Source organism: Dendropsophus ebraccatus, chromosome 4 (genome assembly GCF_027789765.1).
Source record: "Dendropsophus ebraccatus isolate aDenEbr1 chromosome 4, aDenEbr1.pat, whole genome shotgun sequence".
Classification (NCBI taxonomy): domain Eukaryota; kingdom Metazoa; phylum Chordata; class Amphibia; order Anura; family Hylidae; genus Dendropsophus; species Dendropsophus ebraccatus.
Window position 1 is genome coordinate 24,335,122 of NC_091457.1, and position 14,671 is coordinate 24,349,792.

Sequence of the window (14,671 nt, forward strand, 5' to 3'; positions counted from 1 at the left end):
GCTGGGTACAGTCATGTCACCAAGAGGCATTCCTTTCTATCTGAAAACTCCTGGCAGCCTTTCTTTTAGTTGGGTCATGTGATCTTACGGTGACCCCCCTGGAAAATGCATGTGTTTCTGTACTCTCAGTGGGATTACCATCTCTGCCAGAACTTCCTATATGATGAAGCTGTTCCATACAGGCTGTCCATGGTGGGGGAGACAGAAACTCCCATGACAGCTATGGTTCATTATGATTATACAGCTCCTGTTACACAGTTATTATGGATTTAATGACAGTTCAGCCCCCCTGACTATATACTTATTGTGTCTTAGCTTAGAGATATATATAGAGATGAGGAGTAGTATACTTTCCTCTCTGCAGGCAGACATGATACTGGCGCTAGCTGCCGGTGTGATGCTCTGCAGATGCATCATGGGCTAAATATGCATTCTGCCATGGAATCCACCATAAGGGCCCTATTACATGGGACGATTATCGTGCGAAAAATCGTTATATCGTACGAATTTAAACGATAATCGTTCTGTGTAATTGCAGGCAACGATCGAAAAATCGTTCGTATGTCGTTGATTTAGATCTGAACCTAAAATCATTGTTAATCATTCGCTGTAATTCCACAATTGTTCGCTTAATGCTGCGTTTACACGGAACTATTATCGTGCAAATTTGCACAATAACGATCGAATCTGAACGATAATCGTACGTGTAAACGCAGCGAACGATTAAGCGACGGGCGAGAAATCGTTCATTTTGATCTTACAACATGTTCTAAAATCGTCGTTCGGCGTTTGCAAAAAATTCGCAGATCGTTCCGTGTAAACAGTCGTTCACTGATTTTTTCCTATGTGCGAAATAGGCTTAAGCGATCGCAAAACAAATTTTCCATACGATATATATCGTTCCGCCTAAACGCTGATCGTTATAAAAAAAAAATTGTTACTTCGAAATCGTTAATCGTACGATCGGGCGAATTATCGTTCCGTGTAAACGCAGCATAAGTTCCGCGTTTTTTCACTAATCGTTCAGTGTAATTGCACATTGTTCATTGTTTTGCTGGGATCAGAAGGAATAAACGATCGCAGTAACGATCATAATAACAATCGTATCTAACGATTGTCGTTCTGTGTAATACGGTGAACGATTTTAGGTTAACGATAAACAATCTCGTTTGCGATTGTTTATCGTTAAAAATCGCTTCGTTTAATAGGACCCTAACTGTGTGACATTGGCTGTATAATTTTCAGTAACAGTGATGGGACTTTCTGTCTTCTCCCATGAGAACAATCCACGTAGCTTCATCATACAGGAAGTTCTGCTCTCTTGGAGGGTGAAAGCACAGAAACATGTCATTTTTAGGGAGGGGTCACCGTGAGATCACATGACCCAACTAAATTAAAAGATTTCTAGAAGGTGCCCAAAGGAACTGATGGGCAAACTTGGTTCCCAACATGGTGCCCTTTATTTCACACAAGTCTACACAGCTAGTAATGTGCGCACACATGGGACAGGCTGGGAAAGCCGCATAAAGATCCCCTTGCTCAGTATTGGGGTAACAGTTCCCTCATATGGAGGAGGCTATAATAGAGAGGTCCTCTCCCCTGTATTTCTGGGTGGGACAGATTCCAGATGCTACTAGGGGCCCCACCATTACATAACACTGTGTGAATGCTCTGCCATCCAGCTTCCTGAGCTCTGGGGATATACCCACTCAGCTTCTTGGCAAACATGTCTCTGTATCCATAGAAACTGCAGCAGCCGTGACTGGGAAGAAAGGAACCAGTGTGTAATACCTGCGGCGGCCACACGTGTCACCAGGGCAACCGAGAGCTACGAGCTGCCGCGTTCTAGGGTTTGGAATCTTGACTAATCACAAGGCAGTTGTGGTGGGCGGGGCCGGAGCGCGGAGCCTTTGTGACGTCACTCTATATAAGGGCGAGGTCCACGGCGCCACAGTAAGACGACAGCTGCCAGTACAGGGGCGCGCATCTAGTGCACGTTATATCGCTGAGTACTGTTCACACGGCGCGGTCACTCCTCTCACTCCTATAGGGACCTTTCTGTTGTTTTTATTTCTTTTTTCTACCAGGATGAAGACGAAATTTGCCTGCGCGGATGAGCTCCCCAATTCTCTGGGTCTATTGATCAGCTCGGCCGGAGGGCTGGTGACCGCACAGAGAAACGCAGACTCCATGGGGGTGGAAAACCGCGACAACGGCGAGGAGGAAAACCGCAGGGCGAAGGAAGACGAGCCTGATGCCCGCACTAGGCGCAAGGCTTACCGCTGGTGTAAGGAGTTCTTGCCGGGGGCGTGGAGGTATCTGGAGGAGGAGCGCTTCCAGATCAGCGTGATACGGTCAGTGCCCCTCCGTATGTCCCGCCTGTCAGTGCCCCTCCGTATGTCCCGCCTGTCAGTGCCCCTCCGTATGTCCCGCCTGTCAGTGCCCCTCCGTATGTCCCGCCTGTCAGTGCCCCTCCGTATGTCCCGCCTGTCAGTGCCCCTCCGTATGTCCCGCCTGTCAGTGCCCCTCCGTATGTCCCGCCTGTCAGTGCCCCTCCGTATGTCCCGCCTGTCAGTGCCCCTCCGTATGTCCGGCCTGTCAGTGCCCCTCCGTATGTCCCGCCTGTCAGTGCCCCTCCGTATGTCCCGCCTGTCAGTGCCCCTCCGTATGTCCCGCCTGTCAGTATCCCTCTGTATGTGACTGGCAGCCTCCTGTATGTGACTGGCAGCCTCCTGTATGTGACTGGCAGCCTCCTGTCTGTGTCCTCCCTATGTGACTTGCAGCCTCCTGTCAGTGTCCTCCCTATGTGACTGGCAGCCTCCTGTCTGTGTCCTCCCTATGTGACTGGCAGCCTCCTGTCTGTGTCCTCCCTATGTGACTGGCAGCCTCCTGTCTGTGTCCTCCCTATGTGACTTGCAGCCTCCTGTCAGTGTCCTCCCTATGTGACTGGCAGCCTCCTGTCTGTGTCCTCCCTATGTGACTGGCAGCCTCCTGTCAGTGTCCTCCCTATGTGACTGGCAGCCTCCTGTCAGTGTCCTCCCTATGTGACTGGCAGCCTCCTGTCTGTGTCCTCCCTATGTGACTGGCAGCCTCCTGTCAGTGTCCTCCCTATGTGACTGGCAGCCTCCTGTCTGTGTCCTCCCTATGTGACTGGCAGCCTCCTGTCAGTGTCCTCCCTATGTGACTGGCAGCCTCCTGTCAGTGTCCTCCCTATGTGACTGGCAGCCTCCTGTCAGTGTCCTCCCTATGTGACTGGCAGCCTCCTGTCAGTGTCCTCCCTATGTGACTGGCAGCCTCCTGTCTGTGTCCTCCCTATGTGACTGGCAGCCTCCTGTCTGTGTCCTCCCTATGTGACTTGCAGCCTCCTGTCAGTGTCCTCCCTATGTGACTTGCAGCCTCCTGTCAGTGTCCTCCTTATGTGACTTGCAGCCTCCTGTCAGTGTCCTCCCTATGTGACTGGCAGCCTCCTGTCAGTGTCCTCCCTATGTGACTGGCAGCCTCCTGTCATTGTCATCTTCCTCTTTCCATCCTCCATTATATATGAATATATCCAATGATTGACATCAGGCCCCATTTGGTATAGAATGAACGCTCTAGTGATGAATATTCCTTTCCCTTCAGAACAACATCACCTATTCTAGGTAACTTGTAGGTCTTAAAGGGACTCTCCATCGTGGAGAAGTAACTCCTGTTGTCCTTCTGTCTCTTCATGTAATCCCAGACAGATCCCATTATGTCAGATGGGATCACATCATCACCCCTGGAGGTTCTTAAACTTTTTAAAGGGGTAGTCCAGAGACCTGTGTATTATTTTGGTATACACACAGGCCCCCCTGTGTCAGACTATTCCCTGCAGATCCCTATCCCCTGCTCAGTGTTATACAGAGCAGGTTCCTGTCTCCTCCATGTACTGTATACTTCTATATACAATACTCGGGGGGAAGCAGAAGGAGTGGTGGGAGTAAGGCGGCCTGACACTATGGCGCTGTTCGCAGACTGCCAAGCAGCATGATAGTGTCGGGCACTTCCCCTTCACGGTGTACTGTATATAACACTATACAGTACATGGGGCGAAAGGGGACCCTGCTCGGTAGCAGTAGGACGGAGCTGGGGGGAGTAGCCCTGCAGTTCCTGACACAAACCTTAGTGGTGTCACCCCGTGCTGCGGCCGCTAAACTGAAATGTATGCCCGAATAAATAAAAAACTGTAAATTTCTTGTATAAAAAAGTCAGATTACAATGTGAAGTTATTTTTTCTGTCTCCGGAGTACCCCTTTATTGACTCACATTATGGGTTCACCTCGGTCACATGATGCAGAGCCGGGAGAGATTGGATTACGTGTGGACTCCTCCTGGCTCCTTCTCCTGAACGCTCAGACTTTGGCCGATGTCTATATGATTAATCAACATATTTTTATTTTTGTGACAGTGCCAATTCAAGGTTGATCTAGCAGCCTTCTGTGCTCCCCTCAGGATAGGTCTGCTTGATAGCTCCTATTTAAATCAATGGGAATATGAGAAACAAAAAAGTCTTAAAATCACTTCAGTATCGTCCCCACAAGCACACTGCACTGTGACCGCTGAGGTGTCCTTTTGCCCTCTCTCATTCACTGCTCATTATCAGGAAATCTCAACTCTTTTATATCAGTCAGGTCCTGTGTAACCTATGGAGAGGGGAGGAGGGAGATTAGTCACCAGCAGAGAGCAGAGAACAAAGGATTACACAGCAGGAACTGTGTGAAAGCAGATATTCAGAGGTCAGTGCTGGCCTCAGAGGAGATAGCCCGGTGATGTAGTTGTCCTGTTTTGGTGCCTCATCTCCCTCCACCCCTCCCCTCTTTATAGAAAACCATAAAGACAGGGGGGAGAGCTTCAAACTGCTTTTTCATGATAAAAATGCATTTTTCGGCTAATAAACCCAATTACAAAGTTTCTTATAGTGGCCTGTACTATTGATTTCTGCAAAAAAAAATAGTAAACGACAGTGACACTTTAACAATTTTTTCCATTGTTCTGCTAAGTTATAAAAGCAAAACAATAGATGAGTTGGCTTTGTTATATAATGGAGACCAGTGGCACCCAAGAAACCACAGTGACATTAATTTGGTCTTTTGGGTTTCCATGAAAGGGTCCAGCAGTTTAGCAGGGAGAATAGTGCAAGATGCCATGTTAGAGTATGTTCACACTGAATAAATGTGGCGGACATGTCAGTTCTTTGCGAGGAGAGCGGCGGGAGCCGAGGCAGGCGGGATTCTCTGCCGCAGAATTTGCCACATTTACTCAGAACATACCCTTATTCTGTTTGACATTCCCACTGGCAGCTAACATTGAACCTGTGACACTGATGTGAACTGAGGCTTATAGTGATACTGACATTTCTGCTATAACCTTCTATAACTCCCCCAGACTGGTAGAGCTGGTTCACACTGGAAAAATCCCTATGAGTATTGATACAGTAACCACACCGACTTCTCCACCATTAGCTGCGTGGTTTTACCTTAGACGCCTCCCACTGATTTCGAAGGGAGAAGTAGAAAAATTGCAGTTTATGAAAACCATATTTGCCTTTTTCTTTGAAGTTTCCTTTCAAATCGATAGGAGCGTTATTCAGCCTAGTGCTCCCTCTGGTCATCTTAGAAGTATACCTTCCAGGACGAGGGGGGTACATTGGGGCTGGGCAATAGGGGCAAAAAAATCTTGATTTAAATCTTAATTTATTATGATTTTTTTAATTTTATTTTTTTGCAAATTATGATGTGTGTAGTAGTAAATAAGTATTGGCAATAGTAGTATCAGGAGTGGGGGTAGTAGTAGCAGTAGAATTGGGAGCAGTATTGGGAGTAGTAGTATAAGGAGTGGGGGTAGTAGTAGTATAAGGAGTGGGGGTAGTAGTAGCATTAGTAGTGGGAGCAGTATTGAGAGTAGTAGTATAAGTAGTGGGGTAGTAGTAGTACCAGGAGTGGGGGTAGTAGTAGCATTAGTAGTGGGAGCAGTATTGGGAGTAGAAGTATAAGGAGTGGGGGTAGTAGTAGTATCAGGAGTAGTAGTAGCAGTAGAATTGGGAGCAGTATTGGGAGTAGTAGTATAATTAGTGGGGGTAGTAGTGGGAGCAGTATTGGGAGTAGTAGTATAAGGAGTGGGGGTAGTAGTAGTATCAGGAGTAGTAGTAGCAGTAGAATTGGGAGCAGTATTGGGAGTAGTAGTATAATTAGTGGGGGTAGTAGTGGGAGCAGTATTGGGAGTAGTAGTATAAGGAGTGGGGGTAGTAGTAGTATCAGGAGTAGTAGTAGCAGTAGAATTGGGAGCAGTATTGGGAGTAGTAGTATAATTAGTGGGGGTAGTAGTGGGAGCAGTATTGAGAGTAGTAGTATAAGGAGTAGGGATGTCACGATACCAATACCAACTTTTTTATTTCGATACTCAGTACCATTTCGATATTAGCGTATAACCCCCCCCCCCAATAATAACTCAATATAATGCCCCCCCCCCTCAACTGCAGATATAACACTCCCCAATGTTCACTATGTAATATACCTGACATGTTATCTATATTCTTCAGGTCCGCACTATTACAATGGTACAATATATTTTCATTTTAATTTACAACTTACACTGTACAAATGTTACAAAAGTTATGGTTTTTTTTGTTTGTTTTTTAAATACATGTGTTAAAAATTGCTGTTTTCTGATTCCCATATCTTTCAGCCTGTAGGGCTGTCTGAGAGTCTTTGCGCGCAATGATTTGCAGCTTTTATTGGTACCATGTTTGGATATATGACTTTTTTGGGAACACTGTATACTGTGCGAGATTGGGAAGGTGATCATTTTAACGTGATGCCAATATTTCCTCCTTTTTTTGTTTTTATTATAGTAGTTGGGGGTAGTAGTAGTAGTATGGCTGACTCACAGCATAGTATGTTGGGGGTAGTAGTTGTATGGCTAACACACAGTATAGTATTTTGAGGGTAATAGTAGTGAAGCTGACTCACAGTATATTATGTTGGGGGTAGTAGTAGTATGGCAGATGCCAGTATAGTAGGTTGGAGGTAGTAGTAGTAGTAGTAGTAGGGCAGATGTACAGTACAGTATGTTGGGGGTACTAGTAGTATGACAGATGCCAGTAGAGTAGTAGTAGTAGTGCAGATGTACAGTATAGTAGGTTGGGGGTAGTAGTGCAGATGTACAGTATAGTAGGTTGGGGGTAATAGGGCAGATGTACAGTATAGTAGGTTGGGGGTAATAGGGCAGATGTACAGTATAGTAGGTTGGGGGTAGTAGGGCAGATGTACAGTATAGTAGGTTGGGGGTAATAGGGCAGATGTACAGTATAGTAGGTTGGGGGTAGTAGTGCAGATGTACAGTATAGTAGGTTGGGGGTAATAGGGCAGATGTACAGTATAGTAGGTTGGGGGTAATAGGGCAGATGTACAGTATAGTAGGTTGGGGGTAGTAGGGCAGATGTATAGTATAGTAGGTTGGGGGTAGTAGTGCAGATGTACAGTATAGTAGGTTGGGGGTAATAGGGCAGATGTACAGTATAGTAGGTTGGGGGTAATAGGGCAGATGTACAGTATAGTAGGTTGGGGGTAGTAGGGCAGATGTACAGTATAGTAGGTTGGGGGTAGTAGGGCAGATGTATAGTAGGTTGGGGGTAGTAGTGCAGATGTACAGTATAGTAGGTTGGGGGTAATAGGGCAGATGTACAGTATAGTAGGTTGGGGGTAATAGGGCAGATGTACAGTATAGTAGGTTGGGGGTAGTAGGGCAGATGTACAGTATAGTAGGTTGGGGGTAATAGGGCAGATGTACAGTATAGTAGGTTGGGGGTAATAGGGCAGATGTACAGTTTAGTAAGTTGGGGGTAATAGGGCAGATGTACAGTATAGTAGGTTGGGGGTAATAGGGCAGATGTACAGTATAGTAGGTTGGGGGTAATAGGGCAGATGTACAGTATAGTAGGTTGGGGGTAATAGGGCAGATGTACAGTATAGTAGGTTGGGGGTAATAGGGCAGATGTACAGTATAGTAGGTTGGGGGTAATAGGGCAGATGTACAGTATAGTAGGTTGGGGGTAATAGGGCAGATGTACAGTATAGTAGGTTGGGGGTAATAGGGCAGATGTACAGTATAGTAGGTTGGGGGTAATAGGGCAGATGTACAGTATAGTAGGTTGGGGGTAGTAGGGCAGATGTACAGTATAGTAGGTTGGGGGTAGTAGTATGGCTATACTATGGACATATAGCTATACAACTACTATCCCCAACATACTATACTGGTGCTGACCCAGCACTAGTATAGTACATTGGGGATAGTAATAGTTGTAGTGGAGCAGAACCTTCACCTCCTGCTCCATGCTGCCCGGTCCCGGCGTCACTCTCCTTGCTCCGTTGTGACTCCCGGCCCCCGCACACAGGCCGCAGCCTCCTCACCTCCTGCTCCATGCTGCCCGGTCCCGGCGTCACTCTCCTTGCTCCGTTGTGACTCCCGGCCCCCGCACACAGGCCGCAGCCTCCTCACCTCCTGCTCCATGCTGCCCGGTCCCGGCGTCACTCTCCTCGCTCCGTTGTGACTCCCGGCCCCCGCACACAGGCCGCAGCCTCCTCACCTCCTGCTCCATGCTGCCCGGTCCCGGCGTCACTCTCTTCGCTCCGTTGTGACTCCCAGCCCCCGCACACAGGCCGCAGCCTCCTCACCTCCTGCTCCATGCTGCCCGTTCCCGGCGTCACTCTCCTCGCTCCGTTGTGACTCCCAGCCCCCGCACACAGGCCGCAGCCTCCTCACTACGGGACAATCTCCAAAGCAATCGGCTACTGTGTACGGAGTGGCTCGGATGCTGCTGACACAGCGGCATCTACACAGTTAAATAGCCGGTTTAACTGTGTAGATGCCGCTGTGTCAGCAGCATCCGAGCCGCTCCGTGCGCAGCAGCCGATTGCTTTGGAGATTGTCCCGTAGTGAGGAGGCTGTGGCCTGTGTGCGGGGGCCGGGAGTCACAACGCAGTACAGTCCAGTATGAATGCCGCTCCATAGTGACAGCGGCATGCCGTACCCGGGCGGCCCCCGCTGGTTGCTGGGGAGGGGGAGAGAGATGTCCGAGATGACACCTGGACCAGGCAGCATGGAGAAGGAGTTGGTGAGCCGCGCGGGGGGTGGGGAGCAGACAGAGAGCACGGCTGGTGCTAAGCTAGCTGCCCGCCGTGTTCTCTGCACTATACTTTATGTTAACCTGCGCTATTGCACATCTTAACATAAAGTATCGATACCAGGAAATCCTGGTACCGAACCGTTTTTTTGCCCCGAATATCGATATTAGTATCGATATTTCGGTGCATCGTGCATCACTAATAAGGAGTGGGGGTAGTAGTAGCAGTAGTAGTGGGAGCATTATTGAGAGTAGTAGTACAACGAGTGGGGGTAGGAGTGGTAGTGGGAGCAGTATTGAGAGTAGTAGTATAAGGAGTGGGGTTAGTAGTAGTAGTGGGAGCAGTATTGGGAGTAGTAGTATAAGGAGTGGGGGGTAGTAGTAGAAGCAGTAGTGGGAGCAGTATTGAGAGTAGTAGTATAAGGAGTGGGGGTAGTAGTAGGAGCAGTCTTGGCAGTAGTAGTATCAGGAGTGGGGGTAGTAGTGGGAGCAGTATTGGGAGTAGTAGTATCAGGAGTGGGGGTAGTAGTGGGAGCAGTATTGGGAGTAGTAGTATAAGGAGTGGGGGTAGTAGTAGCAGTAAGTGGGAGCATTATTGAGAGAAGTAGTACAACGAGTGGTGGTAGTAGTAGTAGTGGGAGCAGTATTGAGAGTAGTAGTATAAGGAGTGGGGGGTAGTAGTAGAAGCAGTAGTGGGAGCAGTATTGAGAGTAGTAGTATAAGGAGTGGGGGTAGTAGTAGGAGCAGTCTTGGCAGTAGTAGTATCAGGAGTGGAGGTAGTAGTGGGAGCAGTATTGGGAGTAGTAGTATAAGGAGTTGGGGTAGCAGTAGTAGTGGGAGCAGTATTGGGAGAATTTGTATAAAGAGTGGGGGTAGTAGTAGCAGTAGTAGTGAGAGCAGTATTGAGAGTAGTAGTATAAGGAGTGGGGGTAGTAGTAGGAGCAGTCTTGGCAGTAGTAGTATCAGGAGTGGGGGTAGGAGTGGTAGTGGGAGCAGTATTGGGAGTAGTAGTATAAGGAGTGGGGGTAGTAGTAGGAGCAGTCTTGGCAGTAGTAGTATCAGGAGTGGGGGTAGTAGTGGGAGCAGTATTGGGAGTAGTAGTATAAGGAGTGGGGGATAGTAGTAGGAGCAGTAGTGGGAGCAGTATTGAGAGTAGTAGTACAACGAGTGGGGGTAGGAGTAGTAGTGGGAGCAGTATTCAGAGTAGTAGTATAAGGAGTAGGGGGTAGTAGTAGGAGCAGTAGTGGGAGCAGTATTGAGAGTAGTAGCATAAGGAGTGGGGGTAGTAGTAGTATTGGGAGCAGTATTGGGAGTAGTAGTATAAGGAGTGGGGGTAGTAGTAGGAGCAGTCTTGGCAGTAGTAGTATCAGGAGTGGGGGTAGTAGTGGGAGCAGTATTGGGAGTAGTAGTATATGGAGTGGGGGTAGTAGTAGCAGTAGTAGTGGGAGCAGTATTGGGAGTAGTAGTATAAGGAGTGGGGGTAGTAGTAGTAGTGGGAGCATTATTGAGAGTAGTAGTACAACGAGGGGGTAGGAGTAGTAGTGGGAGCAGTATTGAGAGTAGTAGTATAAGGAGTGGGGGGTAGTAGTAGGAGCAGTAGTGGGAGCAGTATTGAGAGTAGTAGCATAAGGAGTGGGGGTAGTAGTAGTAGGGGGAGCAGTATTGGGAGTAGTAGTATAAAGAGTGGGGGTAGTAGTAGCAGTAGTAGTGAAAGCAGTATTGAGAGTAGTAGTATAAGGAGTGGGGGTAGTAGTAGCAGTAGTAGTGAGAGCAGTATTGGGAGTAGTAGTATAAGGAGTGGGGGTAGTAGTAGTAGTGGGAGCATTATTGAGAGTAGTAGTACAACGAGGGGGTAGGAGTAGTAGTGGGAGCAGTATTGAGAGTAGTAGTATAAGGAGTGGGGGGTAGTAGTAGGAGCAGTAGTGGGAGCAGTATTGAGAGTAGTAGCATAAGGAGTGGGGGTAGTAGTAGTAGGGGGAGCAGTATTGGGAGTAGTAGTATAAAGAGTGGGGGTAGTAGTAGCAGTAGTAGTGAGAGCAGTATTGAGAGTAGTAGTATAAGGAGTGGGGGTAGTAGTAGCAGTAGTAGTGAGAGCAGTATTGAGAGTAGTAGTATAAGGAGTGGAGGTAGTAGTAGGAGCAGTCTTGGCAGTAGTAGTATCAGGAGTGGGGGTAGGAGTGGTAGTGGGAGCAGTATTGAGAGTAGTAGTATAAGGAGTGGAGGTAGTAGTAGGAGCAGTCTTGGCAGTAGTAGTATCAGGAGTGGGGGTAGTAGTGGGAGCAGTATTGGGAGTAGTAGTATAAGGAGTTGGGGTAGTAGTAGCAGTAGTAGTAGTGGGAGCAGTATTGAGAGTAGTAGTATCAGGAGTGGGGGTAGTAGTAGCAGTAGTAGTGGGAGCAGTATTGAGAGTAGTAGTATAAGGACTGGGGGTAGAAGGAGGAGCAGTCTTGGCAGTAGTAGTATCAGGAGTGGGGGTAGTAGTAGCAGTAGTAGTAGTTACCTTGTGGGTGTGGTGGGGAGAGGTGGGGCACAGTGCCGAGTATTCCCCCACTCTCCAGTAATCACGTTCTGGGTCTCTCCTGCCCTGGGGGCTGCTCATTGCCCGGCTGCAGGTGCTGCTCCCGCGGTGCTGTTGTGGGCCGATGGCAGTGATCTTGTGGGTGCAGTTGGGCATCTCGTGGATGGTGGTGGGTGGCAGCAAACTTCTCAGTGCAGGCGGGTGGCGATCTCATTTGCATTTTTAGGCAGACACTGTTAACATTGTACACTCAGAGCAGTAAGGGATGAGACATGGTTAGACTGGGCATAGTTCCTTAGTGAAGGACCAGGGCCGTCTAGCAGAAACTCAGGGTTTATTGGCCCCTTAAAGTCCCAATCGGTGTATATGACTTATTTGTGTTGGGGAGTGAAGTGGGTCAGCTTTACAAAAGATCACAGCGACCTGCTGACAATTACTCTTTCTTTGTGTGATGATTGTGAGACCTCATTCAGCGTACAGCCAAAGTAAACCCACCCAGCGACCTGTTTACTTACTGTTATGGGGGGGGGGGGGGTGTTCCGCAGTGGTTTACACAGGGAGAGCCCCCTCCTTATCTCAGTAAATTATTAATATGGGGTGGACAGATGTATGATTCAAGGTCCAAGCATTCAGATCCTTTTATCAGGGAGAAAAATGCACTGTGCTCACATAGGAAGTTATGGAAGTGCCCTCTAAATGTCCAGTGTAGAGCTTGTAACAAAGGGGGAAGCTGTCTGATTGTTGTTTAAAGGGGTACTCCAGCAAAAAAAAATGGTTTCAGAACGTTATATACTTTTGTAATTTACTTCTGATTAAAAAACTCTAATCTTCCCGTACTTTTCAGCTGCTGTATGTCCTGCATGAAATGTTGTTTTCTTTTCAGTCTGACACAGTGCTCTCTGCTGTCAGTGTCAGGAACTGTCCAGAGAAGGAGAGGTTTCCTATGGGGATAGGCTGCTCCTCTGGACAGTTCCTGACATGAACAGAGGTGGCAGCAGAGAGCACTGTGTCAGACTGGAAAGAAAACACCACTTCATGCAGGACATACAGCAGCTGATAAGTACTGGAAGACTTGAGATTTTTTTAATAGAAGTCAATTACAAATCTATATAACTTTCTGAAACCAGTTGATATGAAAGAAAAAGATTTTCGCTGAAGTACCCCTTTTGGGGGCATTCACACGTACAAGATCTGCAGCAGATTTGATGGCGCAGATTTGAATCTGCAGCAGATCCGCAGCAGAATTGATTTGCTTTGAATCTGCAGCTTCAATTCTGCGCCATCAAATCTGCTGCAGATCCTGTACGTGTGAAAGTCTTTCCAGTTCTGTAAAGTGTTATCCCAGGTTACATCTGAATGTTAAACTATACTACATCTATAATCCTATGGGACAGGGATCAACCCAGATGGATAAAACAGTATCAGTTCCAGTTACAGAGCCCCATTGTGCTTAAGGGCAACCCCTATAAGAACTGCACTGGCTGTCTGTTTGTTTGAAAGGGGTTTACAAGTAAACTTGTGAAGGTGAGCAAACACCTTCAATAACACAGGGACTTTTTCATTACCGAACATTCCTGTGTTTTCTATGGGGGTGTGGAGGGGGTGAGCCATTGCCAGACTGCTCTGGTGGTGGCTTATCTCTCAGAGAATAAAGGGATCAGGCAGTGATTTTTTTTAATCTACACCAACATCTGTCGGTTGCCCATTGGATTGCTAAACCAAGAATGAGCAGAGGTTTAAAATAAATTACTGGGTATACTGAACAGTGGTAGAGATAGCAGAAGGAAGGGGATTACACACCAGCTCAGATTGCAGACAGGGGGAAGAGAAACTTTGGAGTCCAGTTTACACCAGCTGGAGAGAGAGAGGAGAGCAGGTAGGGCTCTGCAAGGGAGAACACAGAGGCAAAACAGCTCTCACACAGCAAACTGCAGAGGCTGTAAAAGCAAAAGTAAGCAACATTTTTTATAAAGACTTATGGCACCATGATAAGTAGTACGAAAGGAAAATGCTTTTCAAACTAGTTCATAGGCTTTAGTGCGATTGGTGTCTGGGATAATGTGTACACGTGTCTTTATTGATTTGAACAGTGATTTGGTTGTACTCAGTGGTCAAGGTTACGTTACATGATATGATGATGAAGTCGTCCGGTATTGCTGTCCAAGTCCAGAGACTTTTAACTTCAAGTAACGCTAAGACATTATCAGTTTGTTTGTTTTATCTATAAAATGTATAGAAACACATTGTAATAATATTCCTGTGGGTTTCTACACACATATGCCATAGGGATGCTTAGTAGTAAATACATAAGTATAAAACTGTATACTTTTTAATGGTGTACTCCAGAAAGAACATAGTGTCAGAACATTATACAGCTTTGTAAATTACTTCTATAAAAAAAAATTCTTCCAGTACTTATCAGCTGCTGTATGTCCTGCAAGAAGTGGTGTATTATTTTCATTCTGACACAGTGCTCTTTGCTGCCCCCTCTGTCCATGCAAGGAACTGTCCAGAGCTGTAGCAAATCCCCATAGAAAACCTCTCCTGCTCTTTAGAGTTCCTGTCATGGACAGAAGTGGCAGCAGGGAGCACATTCTGTATAACTTTCTTAGACCATTTGATTTAAAAGATTTTTTTCAACCATCTCCGTCTGCTTGGTCCATGTGTAACCAGATTGTCTCTTTTCTTTATTTTAGAGGTGGCCTGAGTAACATGCTGTTTCATTGCTCCTTGCCAGAAGATGAGATCTGTGTAGGCAATGAACCACGAAGTGTCCTGCTGCGGATATATGGCGCCATCTTGCAGGTGGGTGAGCTCGTCACATAAAGAGTCCTGTGTTTGTGCCACTTGGCTTATTATTGGAAATTATTGCTGCCTTTGTCCGGGTTGTCTGGCAAATTCACTTACGAAATAATAAAAGCCATATTGCTCAATAAATTAGTTCCATTAATGTCATTTAACTAAAGTAGGACGTTGAGATAGATTATGGCTATGGGTATAATCCAGCTCCT

The 14,671-nt window shown here is 47.0% G+C and overlaps 1 protein-coding gene across 1 annotated transcript in view; it reads left to right on the top strand.

The window, feature by feature from the left end:
• Positions 1–1,946: 1,946 nt before the first annotated feature.
• Positions 1,947–14,671, top strand: part of LOC138787950 (choline kinase alpha-like) — a 32,647-nt gene continuing 19,922 nt past the window's right edge. The window contains exons 1-2 of the mRNA XM_069965278.1: positions 1,947–2,354; positions 14,357–14,465. Of these exons, the coding sequence (XP_069821379.1) occupies positions 2,089–2,354; positions 14,357–14,465 (375 nt within the window). The 5' untranslated portion in view covers positions 1,947–2,088. The remainder of the gene's footprint in view (positions 2,355–14,356; positions 14,466–14,671) is intronic.